A 24,407-nucleotide genomic window follows, 5' to 3' on the forward strand; every position below is an offset into this window, starting at 1 on the left:
AAGGGACAAAGGGACACGGTAGTTCTTGATACTACCAGTGCATCAACTGCACTAATAAAAAATACAACAGCTTTTATGTACTGCAATAAAAGTGAAGAGTAGGACACTCAGAACATTGTAGGGAGCGACAGTAGGGTTTTTTTGGAATCACAGTGATATGGAGTTGATTCTATGACATGACACAATGGGCACGGCTGCCATCAGAAAGTTATTCCTACCAGGGATTTCAATAGAAAGATGACCTTTCCACAAAAGCTTCATCAGCAGATGCCTGAATTATGAGTAATTCTAATTACAGTACTGTGACAGAAGGTCATAGTCAGATCTGTTCTGGGACATTTTTGCTAATGGGATTCAAGATAATGATTTGTAAATCTAGTATTAAAAATATCCACAGGTTGCTTCCAAATAGAACATGAGATGTCACTAAATAATCAAAGCTAAACTATTTGAATTCAATTTAAATATTTCATGTGACGCTTTGAAAAAAAGGGGATAGCAATACCTAGTAGATATTCAAAACTGTCAATTAGCCTTGTTTCTTGTGTGTACATTTATAATGATGGAATTCTATTAGTTTTCCCCACAAATGTTTATAGTCCACCTTAGTGATTAATAATCGATTAGTAGGTATAAAAGGACAAAGTATGAAGTAACAGCAGTTCTTAACCAGCTGCAGCCCAAGACATTCTTTGACATAAAGATTTATCAGCTTTCAGTTCCATAGGTGCAACAGGGTGTGTAATGACATTCTAAATTTCTAGAAAAGTATGCTGTGAACAAACACTTGAATCTTTAAGAATAATAATGGAATTAATACTCCTAAGATATCCTTCATGGAATTAATACTCCCAAGATCTTCTGGATGAAAGAAGAAAAATATAAAAACTAACCTTAGACTTTAGAAATATAACTCTAAATACTGTTCAGAACTTTTAACCATCTGCTATATACAGATTATAAACAAATATGTTTTACCACTGGGAATATACCTGTGCACCTCACATAAATTAGGAATCATGTGAAAGCACGATCATATGTGGACTTTTTTAGAATATGCTAAATTACCTTGTTTCTAAATACTTTGGCATAGATGATATTTTATTTAAAAGTTATGGACTCTGAGAAACAAACTGAGGGTTCTAGAGGGGAGGGGGGTGGGGGGATGGGTTAGCCTGGTGATGGGCATTGAGGGCACGTTTTGCGTGGAGCACTGGGTGTTATACGCAAACAATGAATCATGGAACACTACATCAAAAACTAATGATGTAATGTATGGTGACTAACATAACATAATAAAATAAAATAAAAAATAAATAAAGTTTATTTTACCTTATTATAAATGAAATACATATTCATACTATAACCTGAAAATGTATTAAATTTTTATAACATCTCTGAAATTGAGGCCAGACCCAGAACAAATAGCATTACAGTTGAATTTGCCTACAGATTCTCACTGAATGGGCTAGAAAAACCATATATAACATCCCTAACGAAGCTGCAAGTTTCCAAGCGCTTTTGTATTACAACTTTCTTTTTTTAAATGTGAATCATAATGGTTTCTCCACACTTACATTAATTTTTAATCACAGTCTCTCACGCTGCTGATTGAATTCCTCACCACTGCTAATGGTCTTTCTTGTAATATTCATTCATTTAAAATATGTATGCTGATGCCATATCTTATTTTTCAAAGGAAACCTGTTTAAAGCCAAAAGCAACGTAATAGCCACACAGATGTTAGGCCACAGCAGGTTACCACGTGTTTGATTAGCCTTGCCACCAGAAAATCCTTAAAATCACAGTTGATAAAATGGCTCTATTAGGATTTAAGAAGAAAAGCACAATTATTCATGCCACATTTGTATATTCTTTAAAAATGAATTTCATTCATATACATAATATTATTTCAAATAATTGAACTGGAAAAAACTAGAAGGTAGTTTTATTTTCATATAGGGTCACTTTTAATGATTATTTAAAATATAAAATTAAGATTTCTGATATTTTAATAAGGCATGCCTCCATAGCAAATAGTTAAGAAAAAGTGAGATAGATCTCAACTTACTCGTCCTCTAAAACGAACATAACAATATAGGAATATATAAGACATCTTGTTATGAAATTCAGGGTGCTAAACTAGCTACTAAGTTAGGAAGCTCTAGAGAGGTAACAGTTTTAATGATTTGGCTACGTGTTCAATAACTTTGGTTCAAAAGGGAGACTACAACTCTTTTCTTCACTGGAATCAATTGCTTATTCTTCAGAAGTTTTATGCTTCTAATTATTATAAAATTACTATTAGAATATACCTTTTAGTTGACATTTTGCTCCACTGAATCCAGGACAGCACTTCCATTCCAATGAGGTAACGATTTTATGTTGCATCCTGTAGACAGGATTTAATATCTTCTGAGATCTGGAGAGGAGAGCAATTATTTGTCTCACATTAAATTATCAGTTGGGATAATTAAAGTTTTGGAGATGATACCTAAAATATAAGAAGCATTCAGTAAATGTTATCTGTTATTATTATTATAATCTTCATCATCAATATTATTATTATTACATATTTATTTATTTGAGAAACAGCACATGAGAGAGCGGGGCGGGGTGGGTGGGGAAAGTGGAGAGGGAGAGAGAAAATCTTAAGCAGGCTCCACACACAGCACAGAGCTAATGTGGGGCTCGATCTCAGAACCCCAAAATTATGACCTGAGCTGAAATCAAGAGTCGGATGCTTAACCAACTGAGCCACCTTGGAGCCCCTTATCAATATTATTGTTAAACTTACATTTCTTTAAATAAATTACAAAGAGCATTAAGAGTTATGCTATTCGGTATTTTAAGTTTATAACTATCATTACATTTTCTAAATGTAGTATAGCTTTTCCCTTGATAATACTTTTTACTAAACAAATGTTAAAACTTATTTTAATTCTATTTTTTAAATAGCTTATGAGGACAATTTCTTTTATTTCAATTTTTAGTCTTCCTTATATCCTTATAGTTAAGGATCTGTTTTCCCCCAAATCAACATCAAACAACTTAAACTGTGTATCAGTGATCTAACTGAAATTATGACAACCACTATGATTTTTAACCCGCACTTTTTCCTTTCTCAAGTTTAAAAATTTTAATTTTTAATATTATTTCTCTCATATGGTATTTATCTCTGATAGAGAGTGGGGAAGAGAGAGAGAGAGAGAAAGAGAGGGAAATAGGAAGGGGCCCAACATGAGAAAATATTTCTGAGAAGAAACCATGGAAGGGAAATGAAGAAACTATAACATTTTAGTATAGCAATCAATATAAATGGTGAATGGTACTAAATTGTAGGCCCTATATATGTAAATGTAAATCATAAATACAATTTGGCCATGTTATTCTTACCCTTATGACTTCAATATTTAGCTAATATTTATCAAGTGGGCCTATGAAATGGGTATATATTACCTTGTTTAATTTTCTTATTAGTTCTATGTGGAAAATATTATTATCCTGATATGCTGATGAGGAACCTGAGGAATGGAGAGATGAAATAACGTGCTCAAAGTCTCGAACATAAAAGTGATCGAGGTGGGATTTTAATCCATGCTGCATGGGTTAGCCTCCCTTTTATTTTCTAGAGTTTGTCCCCTACAACTATGTGGGGACAACAGTAGTCAATTTCCTGGATAAACCCTGATCATGTGGAGGGAAATTATTGGAACCGACTGGGCTTTAGGAGACTTGGGTTTTAGTTTCTTCTGTGACTTGAAGGGTAATTCAATATGTGTGAGGTTATTCCTCAATTTTAAAATGAGCTATAAGTTCTTTCCATCTCTAAAAGTAGGTTAGTCATTTACCTGTGTTTATTTCAGTAAACTATATTCAGTAAGTCACTCTGTCCAGTGAAATAGCTCCAGCCCAGTAGCTAAAGCTAAATAGAAAGTAAGGCTGTTTGGAAAAGGACTCTGTAGAGTTTATTAGGATGAACTCAAGCAGTTGAGTTAGATTATTACTAGAGTCAATGTCCCTGCTTTAGCAAACTGGATCCCTGCTATATGTGACTCCGACATAATAAAAGAGAAAGTGACAAAAATGCATATGTACTGAAATAATGCATGAATGGACAGACCCATTCAAAGCTAGAGAAAGATAAGAGATGAGAATAAAAATACATATTTCTGGTTTGTTTAAAGAGAGAGAGGGAGAGAGAAAAAAAAAACTCACCTTGAACTCAGAAGGACAGTATAATGGGGTTACTGTGGTAATATTTTTCATTACTGAAGAGTTAACAATGCATTCTTTGTATCTCATGTCGACAAGGAAATCGCCACAAAGGGAGTAAATGCTGAAAGCAGAACTGGAGCTCGGCTCTCCCAAATCCCTAAGATGTGCTTAGCTCTCTGGACCATGAACCTCAGCTATTCCTCCAGAGAGTAAGAAACACCTTGATTTTACATATCCTTCCTGTGCACTGTTCCAGACTGTCAATGTGTCAGATTCATTGCCTGAGTTATTTGTATGACAATTTGCATAACATGAGCCATCATGGCCTGAATAATAATTTTAGTTTTTATTTCGGGGTCTTCTGAAATACGCTCAGATAAGCTACTGTGACTATATGAATTCAGAGAATTTATCAATTACTCAGCTCCGCATTTGAGCAATTTTTAAATGTCCTAAATAGGTTTTTTTAAAATGAAAATTAAATAACATGAATAAATGAAAATTAAATAACATGAATCATTAAAATAGGCATATAAAGAAAGGCCCCATTTAGCCATTTGATCATGCACAATTGCAATTAGGGTGGCTTGCCAAGTTATGGACTTCTCTCTGATGTGGTATGAGGCAGAAATTATCAAAATTTTAGAACTGTGTATGAATTTCATAAGAATTAAAGGACAGGATTATTGATCAGGTCATAGAATAAAGGTAATAGTAATAGTAAAAATGGAAATAAGCATAAAAGTTAACATTTATTAAAGACTCACAAAGTACCTGTCCCTAGGCTAAGCATATTACTGCATTATCTCACATATTCTAAAAATTCCCATATGAGGCATGTATTATTGGTATCTGCATTTTAACTTACCCCAAATCATGCATCTAATTTACTGTGTTGACCTTACTCTACCCCTATCATACATATGCACCTGGGATGATTAACTTTCTCTACATATTCCAAGACATACATAAATACAGTATAAGCAGTGGCTATTTTCAAAAAATATCACATACCTCTGAGGACAGGATCCACTGGCCCAGCCACAGGGCCCTCTCCCACTTGGAATATAAGTGACTTGGTTGTCTAGTATCACTGTAGGAGATAATCTGGTATGTACATAAGCACACCAATTCCTAAGGAAGAGATAATTTTTGTTAAAAAAATCATTATCAAAAAGAATTCTTTCCATTAAAATTATTTTCATAGGTCTGTATCTCTTGCTGTTGGTGTTGTGGATTAGATACTTTGAAAAATTGGTACCTAACCTTAAAATATCTGGAAATGAGAGAACATACTTGTTACTGCATTGCTGTACACATGAAAAGTAAAGAAATGCTACAAGATCAAAGTAAATTAAGAATAAATAAGAGTGGGGTGCCTGGGTGGCTCAGTTGGTTAAGCGACTCACTGCCTTCGGCTCAGGTCATGATCCTGGAGTCCCGGGATCGAGTCCCGCGTCGGGCTCCCTGCTCGGCAGGGAGTCTGCTTCTCCCTCTGACCCTCCCCCTTCTCATGCTCTCTCTCTCTGTCTCATTCTCTCTCTCAAATAAATAAATAAAATCTTAAAAAAAAAAAGAATAAAAAGAGTTAAAACCAGAACTTGTATTGTTCAGCTGTAAGTTAAGTAAAAATCCAAGACTGCCCTTATGGCAAATGTCAGCATTAGTACTTAGATTGGAGACTCAGACCTAGGTCCATTACTTCTATTGGACAATGTGCAATAAGACAAAAGCAAATAAGTAAATGCTGTAAAAATTTTAAAAAAGAGGAAAAAAATAACTATTATTAGCAGCAGATGATATGATTGTGAATAAAAAATATGAAATAGCCAGATGCAAATGATTATAAGAGCTCAACAATGTAGTTAAGATCAATATAAATTTTTTATAATTGAATAAAAATGTATGGCCACAAAGTTAAGATCAGTTACAGTTCAATGTACCAATAATAAATTTAAAAAATGTACTACTTACAATAGCAAAAATAACATTATTCTTCTTAAATCCAACAAAAGAAGTGTAAGATATAACATATAATTGTTAAGCTTTATTGAAAAGCCCCAAAGAAGATCCAATAAATCCTGTTAATGGATGGGAACAGCCAATGTAAATATATCAATTCTCCTCAAATTAATCCACAGATTTAGAGCCTTTTTAAGTTAAACCTTAATTTGATACAAGTTGAATAGGCTTATCCTATTTTTTATGTAATAAACTAAAAACACAAATTTCAGAAATTTCTGGCTCTGTCCATTACAGAACATCAGATTTACTTTCCCTTGGTAAAAATCTGTAAAGCTGGACAAGATATATAAAGCAATAATTTTCAGATGTTGAACAACAGACAATGCAATGAAATGATTTTTTGAGAGAAGGGAACAACATGATGTGAATTCCATATTGAATCTAGTTTTCTGCCTGCAAACAATTTTCAAACTACATCGCAAAGTCATGAGCCCCAAAGAGAGAGAGCACTGGGTGAAGGAAATAGAGATGTGAGTTTGGGTCTGCTGAAGTGGTTAGAATATATAGATAAAGTTCATAAAATGAGGGGGAGTGGCAGATATGTCATCTTTAAAGTCAACATAGGGGTTTGTCTAAATCTTGGGTTGAATACCATGCTGTGCTTGCAAATAGTCTTTGCAAGGCCACCAGAGAACAAATACCATGAAGCTGTGTGAGCTGAACAGAGATTCCAGATTTTACACCATCGTGGAGAATCCTGACGAGCCAAAGAGGAGAGTTCTCATTAAACATCTGAGTGTTTGCCTGAGCCTAACAATGACTGCATCCAGTAAGGTAAGGCTAATCTACACACACTCCAACAAAGCCTTAACAAAAATCCCATCCTTGATATAACTAACTCCATGCCAGAACAGAAGTCAATGCTTTCTAAGGAAGACAACAAAATCTGTTCATAACATAGCCCAGCATAAAAAACAAACAACAATAAGAACTAGATACGTGAAGAAGGTGGAATATAGGACCAATACATAAGTGAAAATCCAAAAAACAGAGATGACATAGAAGTTGAATTGACAACCAATGACTAAAACAGTTACTGTAAACCTGTTCAAGATTATCAAGGAAAAAAATGAGCATAGCAAATAAACTCATGGCAAATCTCAAGAAAAAAAAAAAGAACCATTAAGTAGAACAAAAACATACAAGATATGAATAAAAATTGCCTGGATTGGGCCTAACAGAAGTGTGGACCCTGGACATTAAGATCAATGAACTTGGAGGTAGGGCAAAAGAAACTATCCAAACTGAAGTACAGAGGAAAAAATATTAAAATATAAATGAACAGAAACTCAAGTGGTCTAAAATAGAGTTCTAGAAGAGTAGGAGAAAAAGATCAAGGAAGAGTAAATAGTTGAAGAAATAGTGGCTGAAATTTTTCTAAATTTGGTAGAAGAGTATCAGTCTTCAGATCTAAGAAGCTCAATGAATCCAGGAAGATAAACACAAAGTAAAACTTCACTTAAGCACGTTATAGATAAATTCCAGATAAAAAATATAAAGAGAGAAAAAAGGCAGACAGACATTGATTCGGAAGAGAAGGGAACTACCTCAACTTAATAAAAGGGCATCTCTGAAAAACCTACAACTAACATCACACTAAATGGTGAAAGAATGAAAGCTTTCCCTTGAGATCAGGAATAAAGCAAGAATGTCTGTTCTTGTAACTTCTATTAAACATTTTACCGTAAGTTCTAGTCAGGCAAATATGTATATGTATATATGTATATATATATATTCATAGAGACATATTTCTCCTATGTAGAAAATTATTAAAAATCTACAAAAGTGCTACTAGAACTTACAAGCAAGTATAGCAAGGTTGCAATATACAAAAAGCAATTGTATTTCTGCACACTAGCAATGAACTACTCAAAGATGAAATTAAGAAAACAATTCCACTTACAATAGCATCAAAAATAAGCACATGCTCAGGAATAGATTTAACGAAGGAAGTACAAAAATTACAAAGTATCACTGAAAGAAAGACAACCTAAATAAATGGAAAGCGTTCATCAACTGGAAGACTTAATACTGTTAGAATGGCAATACTCCCTAAAACGATCGACAGCGTCAACACAATCCCAGTCAAAATCCCACCTGCCTTTTTTTGCAGAAATTTAAAACTGTTTTTAAAATTCATGTGGAAATGCAAGAAACTCAGAATAGCTAAAACAATACTGAAAAATAAGTGGAGGGCTCAGTACTCACATTATCCAATATCAAAGCTTATTACAAACTACAGTAAGTGAGACTATATTTGACCAGCATAAGAATAGTGCTATAGATCAATGGAATGGAATTTAGAGTTTAGAAATAAACCTGTACGTTTATGGTCAACTAATTTTTGACAGGGGTGCCAAGCAATTCAATGGGAAAAGAATATTCTTTTCAACAAATGGTGGTAAGATAAATGGATAGCCATAGGCAAACAAGTAAAGTTGGGCCCCTATCTCATACCAGATATAAAAATCAACTCAAAAATGGATCAAAGACTTAAAAGTAAGAGCTAAAACTGTAAAACTATTAAAAGAAAGCAAAGGCATATATTCTCATGACCTGGGATTATCTTGCCAATGTAGTAAGGCAAGAAAGAGAAGTGAAGTCACCCAGACTGAATATTAAGTAGAAGTATGTTTACTTGCAGAAAACTTGGGTTTTATGTAGAAGATCATGATGAATCTACAAAAAAAGCTATTAGAGGTAATTAGTGAACTTAGCAAGATCTGAGGCAAATATACAGAAAAATCAATTGTTGTTTTTCTATGTACTAACTAAAATGCTTAACTATATAAAGTTTAAGAAATTTTGTTCACATAAAAACACGAAAAGTGATTGAAAAGAGAGGCTATGGGGTGCCTGGATGGCTCAGTCGGTTGAGTGTCCGATTCTTGGTTTCAGCTCAGGTCATGATCTCAGGGTCGTGGGATTGAGCTTTGCAGGCGGCACTGCACTAAGATTAAGATTAAGATTCTCTCCCTCTCCTTCTGCCCCTGTACCCCATGCTCTATCTCTCTATGTCTAAAAAAAAAAGAGAGAGAGGCTATGAATCAGATGATTAGCATTCATAATATATAACAAATTCCCACCAATAAGTAAGACAAGGACAGGGAAAAAATAGAACAATAGAAAAATGGACAAACTACTTGAACAAACTTTTTTTTTTTAAAGATTTTATTTATTTATTTGACAGAGACACAGAGATAGGGGGAATACAAGCAGTGGGAGTGGGAGAGGGAGAAGCAGGCTTCCTGCCGAGCAGGGAGCCCTATGCGGGGCTCGATCCCAGGACCTGGAATCATGACCTGAGCTGAAGGGAGACGCTTAACGACTGAGCCACCCAGGCGCCCCTTGAACAAACATTTTATACAAGGAAATACCTATGGCTACTAAGCGTACAAAAAGAAGGTCACTTTTGTTGGTACCAAGAAAATGCAAATTAAGATCACAATGGAATAATATTTGATACTCCAGAATAAGCAAACATGGCGAATTCAACAATCTCACATATTAAGAGGATATAGAGGATAAGAGGAATCTCTTAAATACTGTTAATAGAAGTATCTATTGGTACAACCACTTTGAAAAATAATTTGTTAATATTACGTGAAAATGAACATGCAAATCCCCTCTGACCCAGTGGTTATACTTCTCGATATATATTTTAGAGAAACAATTGCACAGGTATACCAGTAATCATGTATCTGAATATTTATAGCAGCAGGCATTCTTTATAATTATCAAAAACTGAAAGTAACTCAAATGTCCATTTAACATAGAAAGGAGAAATACATGCTGAAATATTTACACAGTGGACATTGCCCTTAAAACAGTGAACTATAATATTATCCAATAGCCCAAATTTAACTTATATAACAAACCTGTGTGATACAAGTAAGTTACAGGAGAAATACAGTATGATGCATTTTTCTTACATAAAGCTAAAAAATAAAAGTGAACAATATATTGTTTAGGGATACCTGTATATATGGTAAAATTATATTTAATAATGCATCTATTTTGTATGGATCAAATATAGCATGATTTAAAATATTATGATTAAGAATAAAATAAATAAATCCTGTCTCATAGACTTAGCTGAATTGCTGTTCTGATACTCATGTCTTATCAATGAGATCATATTGTATCCATAACTTTTCTCAAACCAGTTTCTAAAAAACTTTCTTTATATCCATCCATGTATGTCTATTCTCTTCAACATATAAAATAGTATAGAAATAGCTGGGAAACTTTTCACGGCATCAGAGTCATTTGCCACAAAAATGTCATGATCAGACAAAAATAGCCTTTATTAAAGTGTGTATTTTTAGATGACATTCAAACATTAGAAGCCACCCAAAATGATAACGATATTCCCTACCTCAAGGAATTTTAAATTGTAAATATACATTAATGCTACAAATGGAGTTGTAGGGGATGGAGAGAGAATTAAATGTTAACTATTAAATAAGTGCAGACACAAAACATTAATTATTTGCAATTGCATAAAAATAAGTTATTAAACAAATTACATGAGAAAGTAAGTTATCTAACTCAGATGGGTGAGACCTAGTTGCTATAGGTAGAAGTCTGGAAAGTGTTTTTATTGTGCTTGTAATATGTTACATAAATTACTTCTCTAATTTTTAAAGGTCAGCAGCAGAATATATAAACACTGTTTTAGGAAAAGAAGGCTCAGCTTCACTCCTGGTTGCAGTACCAGTTACTTTATCATAAAGACCCTACACCAAACTATGGAAAGTTCTTAATAACTGTAGATTAATTGAATGATTAGATTGTATCATGATTTTTTTTCTCCTTACTTTTTTTTTCTATTAGAAATATGCATCTCATTACATTTAATTTATATCCTTCCTTCTCATTTATGATGAGATGATGAGTTTTTTTGGGGGGAGTGGGCAGGGATGATTTACAAAATATGGTATTAAAAGAAATGTTATATGACTATATAATCTAATTACTACAAGTTCAAATCAGTATGAGATATATGCCTCTAAATCAGTAGAATGTTTGAAATCCATTTTGCCTAAAAATACAAATAATAATTAAAATAATACAAAAATCAATCTAGGGGTGCCTGGGTGGCTCAGTCGGTTAAGCGTCTGCCTTTGGCTCGGGTTATGATCCCAGGGTCTGGGGATAGAGCCCCGCATTGGGCTACCTTCTCAGTGGGGAGTCTGCTTCTCCCTCTGCCTCTCCCTCTGGGGATTGTGCTCTCTCTCTCTCTTTTTCTCTCTCTCTGTCAAATAAATAAAATCTTAAAAAAAATCAATCTAAATGTTAAAGACCAAAGGAGGAACCCAGTTTTTCCCCAGAGTAGAGCCACTGGAGTTAGTAAACATCTGCTTTGGAATATTTAGGCTTCTTGGGACCAAATGTTTTTCTACAATAAAGCTTACTCTGTCATTCATCCACCTACAGCAGATACATTGAGTACCATATAGCTTATTGTGCAAAGATCTTTTGAATGAGAAGTTTGAACGGTTAGTTCCATAAAGAAATAAAAAGACCTTTTGGCACATTTTGTAAAAGCATGGTGAGACTTGCAAAAATACTGTGAAACAAAGAACTGGCAAAAGCAAGAAACAGAAATACGAAAGATTTCAAATTGAGAGGGCCACAAAAAAGGGATATTTTAAAATATGAATTAGGTTTCTTAGGCAAATCCACTGATTATCCTAATTATAGAGAATGACCAGCTTCAAACAGAAGCAGTTAAATCTTCTGTCACCTGAATTGGCTGCGTGAGTGTTGAGGAAGGTGTACGAGGCAGGACAGAGAAAAGTACCACGATCCCTACATGCTCTGGGCTATGGAAAAAGAGACAATAGCTAGATGGATAGATGGATCCATCGATCGATAGATGATAGGTATAGATACTGTTTGTGAGACTAAATCACAGTGTCACCTGCAGAGATCTTTTAAATTCCTAAATACTGAAACAATCTCATGACTGAAAGAGTTGAGTAGGCAAAAAGCAGACCAGCAGATTGCTCATGGCCCAACAATCTTTGATCCAGTGTAAATTGGAAGAACTATCCACAGCCAAAGAGCCCCTGGTGTGACTCATAATTAGGTTTATGCTACTGATGAAATAAGCTCATTAAGGGATGTTAAAAATGTAAATAGAAATTTTAAAACCAAATTTTTGGAAAATATAAGTTTAAAAATAGAAAATTAAGCATGGTAAAATGGTGACAGGCAGCATAAAGGCAAATGTAATGATCCCAGACAAGCATTTTGCTGAAATCTAAAAATCCTTTGTACATTTCCACACTGATTATGGTGGATGGAGAGCAGGTACTTTGAAGTGTTTAGCTTTCCATGGGGTCGTAACCCTCCAAACAGCAGACTGCATTTGGGATTCTCTTTCAGGGTAATAACACTGTTTCTTTTGGGCAGCAGCATGTACTGAAAAAAGCTTGTATTGATTCTTTGGATTTTCCAAGTTAATAGGTAAAAGGTTTGTTCTAGGGAAAACCAGGCAGCTTTGGTTATTTAAGAACACCAGCCTAGCTTGCAGACCATGCAAAACAGAAGGTAGAAAAAGGATTCTAGTTTGACTTACACAACTTGAAGTCTTGTGGATAATGAACTAAGAGAAGCATTGTAAATAATCTACTGTATACTGTACTTTTGATTGAAATGTTTTAGAAACCCAGTCTTCCAGGGATCTAGTAAAAAGACTAAATTAAAAAAAAAATTTCCATTAATTAGTGATTTGTCATTTGAAGCATACCCTGACCCAAACTATGACCCAATCATATCCATTCTTATCCTGAACCAAGAGTAGACTGAGCAACAAAGGATTCATTTAAATAATGACCACAACAAATATTTTCTTTAAGAAATAAAAGACAACAATCGACCAGTTAACATTCTCTATACTAGTCCTTAAAACTCATATTAATAAATTGCTTGCCATCCTATTTATAAAAGGCTGAATGTTTAAACTTGTATACTGATAACCTGTGGCTTGAACTGACCCAATAGCATGAAAATAATAGGTACTGTGGATATTCACTAGACATCAAGGTACACCAGCAAAACCCCCACCATAAATTAGCCAATAGCATGTAATTTTTTTCTAGGAAGTTGGAGAAGATTTTGTGTTTGGGGAGACTTTATGAAGTGAAGGACCTTTATGATTTTGTTTCCTGTCATCTCCTTTTTGAGATGAATTTAGGGATTCAAAGAGGAACAAGAGGAAAATGAAACACAGTCATGGCTACCTCTGAAAAATTCAAACTTTCTCAGAGAAAGAGGATTATTTTGCAACTCTCCTATCAGCCTCCCGCACCTCACCTAATAACCACCTATGCCTCCCTGACTTGATAATCATTCTTTACCTTGTACCTAAGGGTGACTACAAACTACAAATGATAAAAATATATACATGTATTAATGAATTCATAAATGCCTCAAGGAAAGGACTAAGTTTCCCACGGGATTTAATTTATAGATAAGAATATTAATTAATCTGGGTGCCTGGGTGGCTCAGTTGGTTAAGCGACTGCCTTCGGTTCAGGTCATGATCCTGGAGTCCCAGGATCGAGTCCCACATCTGGCTCCCTGCTCGGCAGGGAGTCTGCTTCTCCCTCTGACCCTCTCATGCTCTATCTCATTCTCTGTCTCAAATAAATAAATAAAATCTTAAAAAAAAAAAGAATATTAATTAATCCTTCACAAAAGAATAGTTCATTCCTGTTGCCACTCATTTATCTCATGAGGAACACTTATGTTTTAATTACAAAATGATGATTGCATGGAAATACATTCCAACAAAAACCTACCTGAGCTAAGTTTGACCATCACTAACAGCGAAATTATGAAATTATGGTATAGTACATCATTGTACACTAAATGCCTCAAATACATAGCAATTAAATCCCCAGCAAATTCAACGATGAAGAGATAAACATATTCTAAATACATCAGAAATATCATGTGTTTTTAATGACAAGTGTTTACTACTTTTGTAAATCCAACCTGCTCATTCCTAAACTCTGCAACATATGTGGTCAATTTCTTCTCTCTCTTTCTGCCCCTCTCTCTCCTATAAATTTGTAAAAAGTAATTCATTTTAAAAGGAGAATGAATGTTAAAGGCAAGAATATATCCTAACAAGCCTAATTTTGTTGATGTCAATAATTAGAGAGGAAATAAATCAAATAAAGCCTTATTTGGTTCAATAATTCAATTACTAAGTTCCTGAGGATAAACACATGCTTGAAGTTTAAAAAAAAAAAAAGAACAGTTTTCAGATAACACCACCAATCAGGGTAAATGTTCTCCCTAGCACACTATCCTCATTGAAGAACATCATTAAAATTTCATGGATAACAATATCCAAAAGGTGGAAACAATCAAAGTGCCTATGGACAGATGAATAGATAAACAAAATGTGATATATAGGTATCTATCATCTATCTATCTACAATGGAATATTATTCAGCGTTAAAAAGGAAAGGAATTCTGCCACATGCTACAATATAAATGGATGAAAAAGGGAAGAGAAGGAAAGGGAAGAAAGGGAAAAGAGGGGTTTCTCTCAGCTTCATAGCCATCATAAACAAATTTTTCCCCCCAGCTCTGTAAGTCAGACCTATAAGGTTATTTCTGATGATGAAAGGCTGCCTCCTGAACAAGATTTTCATTCTCTTCTTTTACTCCATACATGCAGGCAAATGAAGAGATTGCATTGCTGTGTCTGGAGTTTTTGTTTCTGTTTTTTCCCTGAATGAAGCAGAAGGGGAGGAGCAGAGACTGGGATACCTACATAAGCAAAACAAAATAATAAGGAAAAGTTTCCCTGACTAGAGAGGCAGGTAACAGAGTTGTTGACTAATGCTCGAGCCAGACTGCCTGCTCTGAGATTTTGACTCTACAACTATTAGCCATTAGTTTGTTCATTAAATGTGGCTTCGCCTTCCATACAATAAGTATAATGATATAACCTATCTCACAGCGTTGTTGTGAGACCAAATGAATTAACATAATATATATAAAACACTTGCTGCTGCTGCTGATGATTACATGATTCAGAAAGTTAGTAGGATTTTTTACGAAGGGAATAGATATATATCTCCCAATTTTTGCCATATATGCAAATAGAGACGACTCCTTTTTCACTTCTTTAATGACCTGATAAATTTATCTTAACCATAATTGCTTATATATATATATACACATACATATGTGTGTAAATATATGTATACACTTATTTTTTTTAATTTTTTTTTTTTTAAGATTTTATTTATTTGTCAGAGAGAGAGAAAGCACAAGCAGGGGGAGCAGCAGAGGGAGAAGCAGACTCCTTGCCAAGCAAGGAGCCCGATGTGGGACTCGATCCCAAGACCCTGGGATCATGACCTGAGCCGAAGGCAGACGCTTAACCGACTGAGCCACCCAGGCATCCCTGTATACATTTAATATATATGTATTTTCTCTCCCTTCCCCTCTGCCTCCCCCACTGCTCCTCCCCCCCGCTCACTCTCTCTCTCAAATAAATGATAGTAAATATATAAATAAAATCTTTTATATATATATAAATAAAATCTTTAAAAATAATAATAATAATAATTTCCAGAAAACCGTTACAGAACATTATCATCATCCTTTATGTTCAGATCACATGATAAAGCTTAGCTCTTAGAATACATATGTACTCAAAATGTTTCTATAGTCTTTTTTTTTTAAAGATTTATTTATTTATTTATCAAAAGAGACAGCATAAGCAGGGGGAGGGGCCAAGGGAGAGAATCTTCAAGCAGACTTCCCGCTGAACGCGGAGCCCCACATAGGGCTTGATCCTGAGCTGAGCCGAAACCAAGAGTTGGACGTTTAACATCTGTGCCACCCAGACACCCCAAAATGTTTCTACAGTCTTTTTTTTTTTTTTTTGAGAGAGAGAGAATGAGAGAGAGCAAGCACATGAGAGGGGGGAGGGTCAGAGGGAGAAGCAGACTCCCCGCCGAGCAGGGAGCCCGATGCGGGACTCGATCCAGGGACTCCAGGATCATGACCTGAGCCGAGGGCAGTCGCTTAACCAACTGAGCCACCCAGGCGCCCTGTTTCTACAGTCTTAAAAAATTATGAACATAAATACTTCCCAAATGTTATGAAATCCTTATTTTATACAAGTCTTTATTTTTTAATCAAACTATAACAAGAACACTTTTATCAAATTATTAATTTGAGAGACTAGAATTTACATGAGTTCACCAGTCATAAATGAGAAAGTACTCCAAAGGAAATATACATATACACAATATGAAAGAAGAAATAATAAAAATTGAAAGTAAGTACTTAGATTTAGTAAAAAGATTCTTGATATGTAAATCACACATTAGAATAAAACATTAGTCATTTTATATTTAGTTTGGCTAATAGTCCAATAAGTTCATCTGAACACTAATCTCCTTAAGAAAACAACTTATTTTCAAACAAAATTTATGTTTGTAATTCATTAATATTTTAGTGTAAGTACCTTTACCTCAAAATTCTACATAATATTTAAACTTGGATAGAAGTACTAGTTTTATAAAAGAATCATGTAAAAATATATTTAAAACAAATTTTGAAAAGCAATCACGCAAAGCTCAGATGATGGAGAATTTCTGATATTCTGATACTTTAATTTTCTGGTTAATTTAGGTTTTAAAAAGGAACTCTTTTTTTATATACCAACTTTTGCAATTAAAGTCTTTGTCAGGCATAATTAATTTGCCTTCCATCGTGGGCACTGTATGGTAATTGTAATTGAGTTTTTGATGATAGATGATGATACACTGTCTCAGAGTCGCAAATTATTGTGTATATATGATATTTTCAGTGTAAAATTTTAGGACAATCAGCTGAATGTGTCCGCATTCCAGGGGATATGTATAGAGTTTGCTTTTTGATCCAACCTATTTTTTAAATTTTAAAGCTAATGATAGTATATTTTTAAGAGACACATTGATTAGAAATGTATAACATATTGTATATAATATATATTTATATATTTATGAGTAATAATTCTTAAAGTTACTTAAATATAACTGTTTTCATAAATTTGTCTTATTTTACCTAATTTTATTTTATTTTTTGTTTCTTTTCCCCACACTCTGACTTCAGCCTATTCAGGGACATTGTAAACTGTTTCTATTCCAGTAGGTGTCAGGCTCTCCCAGTGTGCAGACCAGAAAGCCTCAGAAAAGGGAGGCTCACAGATGCTATGATGCTTAATTCTATACTTAACTCCAGTTGTTCCTGTAAACTGACTCTTTTAGCATCTTGTCTTAAATAATAAGTGTTTAAAATAATATTTTCATACTGAAAAATCCAAAAGGAAATACAAAAATTTCTCATTTAATCACCTAGGATTATATAAGCACTTATTAAATTCTAGCATGTATAATTCAGTATGTATTTATATATTCAGTAGTAATTTAGGGAGGAGAAATATGAAAGGAATGAAATAAAAGGAAGTGATTAAGGAGAAAAAATTAATACACAGAATATACTCCACTGACTGTTGGTTTTCACTGACAGTAATCTAGTAGATGCATTTATTTTCCAAGGAAATTAAAAAAAAATATTCTTTAACATAATGGTGTGTTTCTCTTGGGAATTTTACAGCTTGTGAAAGTAATCCCCTTTCGATGCTATTAGGTCTGATAATAACTTTGCAAAATACTATGACATAGATTGAATGTTTGTGCCCCCCCAAATTTTATATGTTAAAATCCAAATGCCCAGGGTGCCTGGGTGGCTCAGTTGGTTGAGCGACTGCCTTCGGCTCAGGTCGTGGTCCCGGAGTCCTGGGATCGAGTCCCGCATCGGGCTCCCTGCTCGGCGGGGAGTCTGCTTCTCCCTCTGGCCCTCCCCCCTCTCATGTGCTCTCTCTCATTCTCTCTCTCTCAAATAAATAAATAAAATCTTTAAAAAAAAAAAATCCAAATGCCCAATATAATATTGGGACTGGGACCATTGGGAGATAGCAGTGCCCTCTTGATGGGATTAGTGCTCTTTTTTTTTTTTTAAGATTTTATTTATTTATTTATTTGTCATAGAGAGAGAGAGAAAGAGCACACATGCAAGGGGAGTGGCAAGCAGAGAGAGAAGCAGGCTCCCTGCTGAGCAGAGAACCCAATGCAGGACTTGATCCCAGGACCCTGGGATCATGACCTGAGCTGATGGCACCCAGGCGTCCCTGGGATTAGTGTGCTTATTAAAGAGGCCCTAGAGAGATCCCTCATACCTTCTGTCATGTTTAAAATCTGGAAACCCAGAAAAGGGCTCTCCTTCTGCCGGCCCATGCTAGTCTCAGACATCCGGCTTTCAAAACTGTGAGAGGTAAATTTCTGTTGTTCATAACCCAGTGTGTGTTGTTTTGGTATAGCAGCCTCAAGGAACTGAGACAATATATAAATTTAACTGATCAGATTTTTCACACCCAAAGCCTACTCATAGTTCACAGAAATAAGCAGAAAAATGCATATTACAATAGTAGAATTAATTTAATGGTTAGTTATTGTAATTTTAAACATTATTTTTTTAAAAGTGGTGTTCAAAATTTTTACTTACAAGTGGTCTAGTGAATGCTTTGGAGAACTTACCATTTTAGACATTATATTAGAAGTCATAATTCATTTAAAGTAAGCTTTCTATTTGTACATAAAGCAAGTTATGTAGCTTATAGAAAAAGAGTAAATAAATGAAGTTCTAAAAGAAAGGACATTAAACTTAGCAAATAAAATGTTCCTCTTGTTTGGTATTCAACTTTTATTTCATTTCTGGCACTTTCATTAACATTTTACCATATTTATGACCATTATGTATACAAAATAAAATAAAAAACTAAAAAGTAGGAAACTCTCTGACTAACCTTGGTTTCTGCTCTATTCTCTCCTCCCTCTCATTAAAAAAAACAAATAAACCACAAAAGCAAACAAACAAAAACAAACAAAAAACTCTCCTTAGCCAAGTGTCCATATTTTCATATTTTCCAAATTTATATCTCTAGTCTTGATCTTTGCTCTGAACTCCAAATCCATCCAATGATTCGTTATTGCACAGAGTTTTGCTGAGCTCTCTTTCTATGAGCCTGGCACAGTTGGGGGTAATAAATAGAATAGTAAATAAGAAAGGCAAGGTTCCCGGGTGGTTCAATATTCACAAATCAATAATCATGATATACCACATTAATAAAAGAGAGGATAAGAACCATGTGATCCTGTTGATAGATGCAGAGAAAGGATTTGACAAAATATAGCATCCATTCTTGATAAAAACCCTCAACAAAGTAGGGATAGAGGGAACATAACTCAACATCATAAAGACCATATATGAAAGACCTACAGCTAATATCATCCTCAATGGGGAAAAACGGAGAACTTTTCCTCTACAGTCAGGAACAACACAAGGGTGTCCACTCACCATTGTTATTTAACATAGTACCAGAAGCCCCTAGCCTCAGCAATGAGACAACAATAAGAAATAAAAGGCACCCAGATCAGAAAGGAAAATGTCAAACTTTCACTATTTGCAGACAACAGGATACTCTATGTAGAAAACCCAAAAACTCCACCAAAAAATTGCTAGAACTCATACATGAATTCAGCAAAGTTGCAGGATATAAAATCAATGTACAGAGATCTGTTGCATTTCTGTACATCAATAATGAAGCAGCAGAAAAAGAAATCAAGGAATCAGTTCCATTTGCAATTGCACCAAAAACAAGATAAGATACCTATGAATAAACCTAACTAAAGAGGTAAACGATCTGTACTCTGAAAACTATAGAACACTGATGAAAGAAATCAAAGAGGACACAAAGAAATGGAAAAGCCTTCCATGCTCATGAATTGGAAGAACAAACATTGTTAAAATATCTACACTACCCAAAACAATCTACACATTTAATGCAGTCCCAATCAAAATACCACCAGTATTTTTCACAGAGCTAGAACAAATAATCCTAAAATTTGTATGGAACTACAAAAGACCCTGAATAGCCAAAAGAATCCTGAAAAAGAAAAGCAAATCTGGAGGTATCACAATTCCAGACTTCAAGCTATATTACACAGCTATAGTCATCAAGACAGTATGGTATTTGCACAAAAACAGACACATAGATCAATGGAACAGAATAAAGAACCCAGAAATGGACCCACACCTGTATGGTCAACTAATCTTCTTCAACAAAGCAGGAAAGAATATCCAGTGGAAAGAAGACAGTCTCTTCAACAAATGGTGGGAACACTGGACAGCAACATGCAGAAGAATGAAACTGAACCACTTTCTTACACCATACACAAAAATAAATTCAAAATGGATGATATCCTAAATATGAGACAGGAAACCAACAAAATCCTAGAGGAGAACACAGGCAGTTACCTCTGACCTCAGCCATAGCTACTTCTTACTAGACATGTCGCTGGAGTCAAGGGAAACAAAAGCAAAAACGAACTATTGGGACCTCATCAAGTGAAAAGCTCCTACACAATGAAGGAAACAATCAACAAAACTAAAAGCAACCTACAGAATGGGAGAATATATTTGCAAATGACATATCTGATAAAGGGTTAATATCCAAAATCTATAAGGAATTTACCAAACTCAACACCCCCAAAAATAAACAATCTAGTTAAGAAGGGAGCAGAAGACATGAACAGACATTTTTCCAAAGAAGACATAAGAATGGCAAACAGACACATGAAAAAATGCTCAACATCACTCATCATCAGGGAAATACAAATCAAAACCACAATGAGATACCACCTCACAACTGTCAGAATGGCTAAAATGAACAACACAGGAAAACAACAGATGTTGGCGAGGATGTGGAGAAAGGGGAAACCTCTTACACTGCTGGTGGGAATGCAAGCTGGTGCAGTCACTGTGGAAAACAGTATGGAGATTCCTCAACAAGTAAAAATAGAACTTCCCTATGACCCAGCAATTGCACGACTAGGTATTTACCCAAAAGAAACAAAAATACTGATTTGAAGGGATACATGCACCCCAATATTTATAGCAGCATTATCAACAATAGGCAAACTATGGAAAGAGCCCAAATGTTCACCAACTGATGAATAGATAAAGAAGTGGTACACACACACACACACATACACACACACAATGGAATACTACTCAGCCATCAAAAAGAATGAAATCTTGCCATTTGCAACAACATGGATGGAGCTAGAATGTTATTATGCTAAGTGAAATAAGTGAGTCAGAGAAACACAAACATCATATGATTTCATTCATATGTGGAATGTAAGAAACAAAATTGATGGGGCGCCTAGGTGGCTCAGTCGTTAAGCATCTGCCTTCAGCTCAGATCATGATCCCAGGGTCCTGGGATCGAGCCCTGCATCAGGCTCCCTGCTCAGCAGGAAGCCTGCTTCTCCCTCTCTCACTCCCCCTCCTTGTGTTCCTGCTCTCGCTATATCTCTCTCTCTCTGTCAAATAAATAAAATCTTTTAAAAAAAAAGAAACAAAACAGATGAACATAGGGGAAGGAAAAAAAAGAGAGAGAGGGAAGCAAACCATAAGAGACTCTTTACTAGAGAGAAACCTGAGGGTTGCCGAAAGGGAGGTGAGGGGTGGATTGGCTATATCAGTGATGGGTATTAAGGAGGCCACTTGTGATGAGCACTGGGTGTTATACGCAAGTGATGAACCACTAAATTCTACTCCTGAAACCAAAAAAAAAAAGAAAGAAAGGCAAGGTTCCCATTTTCATGGGATATATATTCTATTGTGGAAAGACAGAAAAGACACAGCTGTCTACATAAATAAACCCAATAATTTCATGTCAGTGCCATGAAGAAAAAAATAAGGGTGATACAGTAAGAATGGCAAATTTACACCAGGTAATCAGAGTTTTCATTGAGGGACAGTAAAGCTGAAGTTGCATGAGGAAAAGAATTCTTTTTCCATATACTGAAAGAAGAGCATTCTAGCTAGAGCAAAGAGGAAGTTTCCTTGAGATGCATATAAACTGAACAAGTTCAGTACCCGGAGAGGCCAGTGTGGCCAGAGGAAAGAAGCTGAATGAACTTGGGAGTGTGATGAAGATGAGATGATAGAGATAGTCAGGAGTCGTATCAAGCAAGACCCTGTGGGCCATGGTAAGGATTTGGGATTTTATTCTAAATGAAATGGAAAGCTACTGAGTGATTTTTAGCATGTGAGCAAAATGTTAAATTCCACAGATTTTAAGACAACATCTCTGAAATCAAGAATATATTTTAAAATCAATGGTATCCTTCAGTCACTATTGTCAGACTGCCGTTATTGCCCTTGCCTTAGAGACACCTGAACCAGTTTCATTTACATTTTCATTTTAAGTATGCAAAAGAGTGACGTGTATATATATACATATACATAAAATAATCTCTAAGACATAAATAAGTCTAAAAATTCTAAGAAATAATGTCATACTTTTCTTTCTTATAGTATGTAAAACAATGTGTCACAAAGGATGAAGTCTTAACATCAAATAAATCCATTAATCCAATTTAAAAGTTTTAACACCTTAAATTTACACAATGATATGTATCAAATTTATTTATTTTTTTAAAGTTGAAAGGATCTCTCGCTTGTGTGGAACATGGATTACAGGGGGCAAGAGTGGTAACATGTGGACAAGCTAGGAGTCTGGTGGTAGATAATGGTGGCTAAGAGAGGATGGTGTAGTGAACGTGGAGAGAGATTTGAGATATACTGGAAGGAGTACCAAGAAGACTTCTTGATAGATTAGATAAAAGTTAGGAGGGAAAGAAAAATGTCATGGATATATCAAGCGTTGCTACTTATGGAGCTAAACATTTACTGAGATGGGAAGATTCACGTAGGTGTATGCAGGGTTTGGGATTGTGGGAGAAGTTAAGTAGGTAATTGATGTCTATCTATACCTCATTTTACCTAGTATCCTTTCAGGGAAGCCTTACCCACCTTCAAGGTAGGCCGTTCACTCTGTTACATATTCTCGTAAGCTTCATTCAGAATGTTTACCACTATTTGGATTCAACATCAGCATTTGTGATTCACTGTTTTTCTTCCTCATGTCCTTCCCACTGGGTCATAGACTCAACGAGGGCAGAAGAGGTGGCAGTTTTGTTCACCATGTTACCTTCAGCGCAAGCACTATGCTGGGGACAGATTAGGTCCTCAGCAAATAATTATCCAATGCATAAATAGGTTAATTCTAATTTCTTCTTTTTATCCTGCCTATTTCAGAGTGCTTGGTCACCGACCAACCACCACTCTACCAGATAGGAAACCACAGCTCTGGGGTAGCAAGGAGTTTCTGCAGCGCTAAGACCAGAGAGAGTACAAGATGAGACAAAAATATGCCAGAAAAATCCTATAGACAGAGGTATTCCTTTTACCCAGAGTCACTATAAAATTCCAAGAGCAGTAAGGAAAAATGAAACAAAACAAAACAAGCACAATAACAATGAAAACCTAAAATGAATCATCTAGATTTCATCATAGAGAAATAAGAATATTTCTTTGGGAAAGATTCCTCTTTATATTCAAATATTATTCTATAAATTTTACATTCAGCTTGTTAAATATTTATTGTGTACCTATTATAACCCAGAGACTTTGTTAGCATTCAAATATGTCTCTATAAGAAAGGAGATCACAGAGTTCACTATAATTATAATACACTATTGTAAGTGCAATGATAGAATAATTCAAGGAGAGCTCTGTGGAAGTTAGAAGGGCCACCTCACAGCCTGAGAAGGCTTCCTGGAGCTATTATTATTGCTTCTCGGCCTTTTGGCTAAGATCAAGTGTATTATTATTGGGTATAAAGGAAGGGAAAAGACCATGTTAGCCAGAGGGATGAACAGGGAACAAAGATAGGTTTAATGAACAGCATATTGTGGATCAGAGATCTACAAATTTTACCGGCCAGGAAGTCAAGAAGACGAGGCTGGGGAAGCAGGCAGAAGCCAGATCAAGGATGGCATTGTATGACTAACTGGGTAAGGATTTGGGCTTTATTCTGGAAGCAAAGAATAGCCTCTGAGGGCTCTTAAGGAGGGAAATAAACTGGTCACGCTCATTTACCCACTTGGGAGATCAGACTGCACTTGCTGAAGGAGTATAATGTAGGGGTTGAAAGCTATGTCTCTGAA

General features: G+C 35.1%; 1 protein-coding gene across 4 annotated transcripts in view; it reads right to left on the minus strand.

Annotated features, from left to right (window-relative positions):
- Nucleotides 1-24,407, minus strand: part of MMRN1 (multimerin 1) — a 68,844-nt gene that overhangs the window by 34,447 nt on the left and 9,990 nt on the right. For all 4 annotated transcript variants that reach the window (XM_081812144.1, XM_081812147.1, XM_031023872.2 and 1 more), the window contains 2 exons: nt 5,233-5,352; nt 2,316-2,422 (listed from right to left, as the gene is read on the minus strand). In XM_081812144.1, coding sequence (XP_081668270.1) covers nt 2,316-2,422; nt 5,233-5,352 — 227 coding nt within the window. The remainder of the gene's footprint in view (nt 1-2,315; nt 2,423-5,232; nt 5,353-24,407) is intronic.

This window comes from Leptonychotes weddellii, chromosome 2, assembly GCF_054177405.1.
Source record: "Leptonychotes weddellii isolate Sample4059 chromosome 2, ASM5417740v2, whole genome shotgun sequence".
Taxonomy (NCBI): domain Eukaryota; kingdom Metazoa; phylum Chordata; class Mammalia; order Carnivora; family Phocidae; genus Leptonychotes; species Leptonychotes weddellii.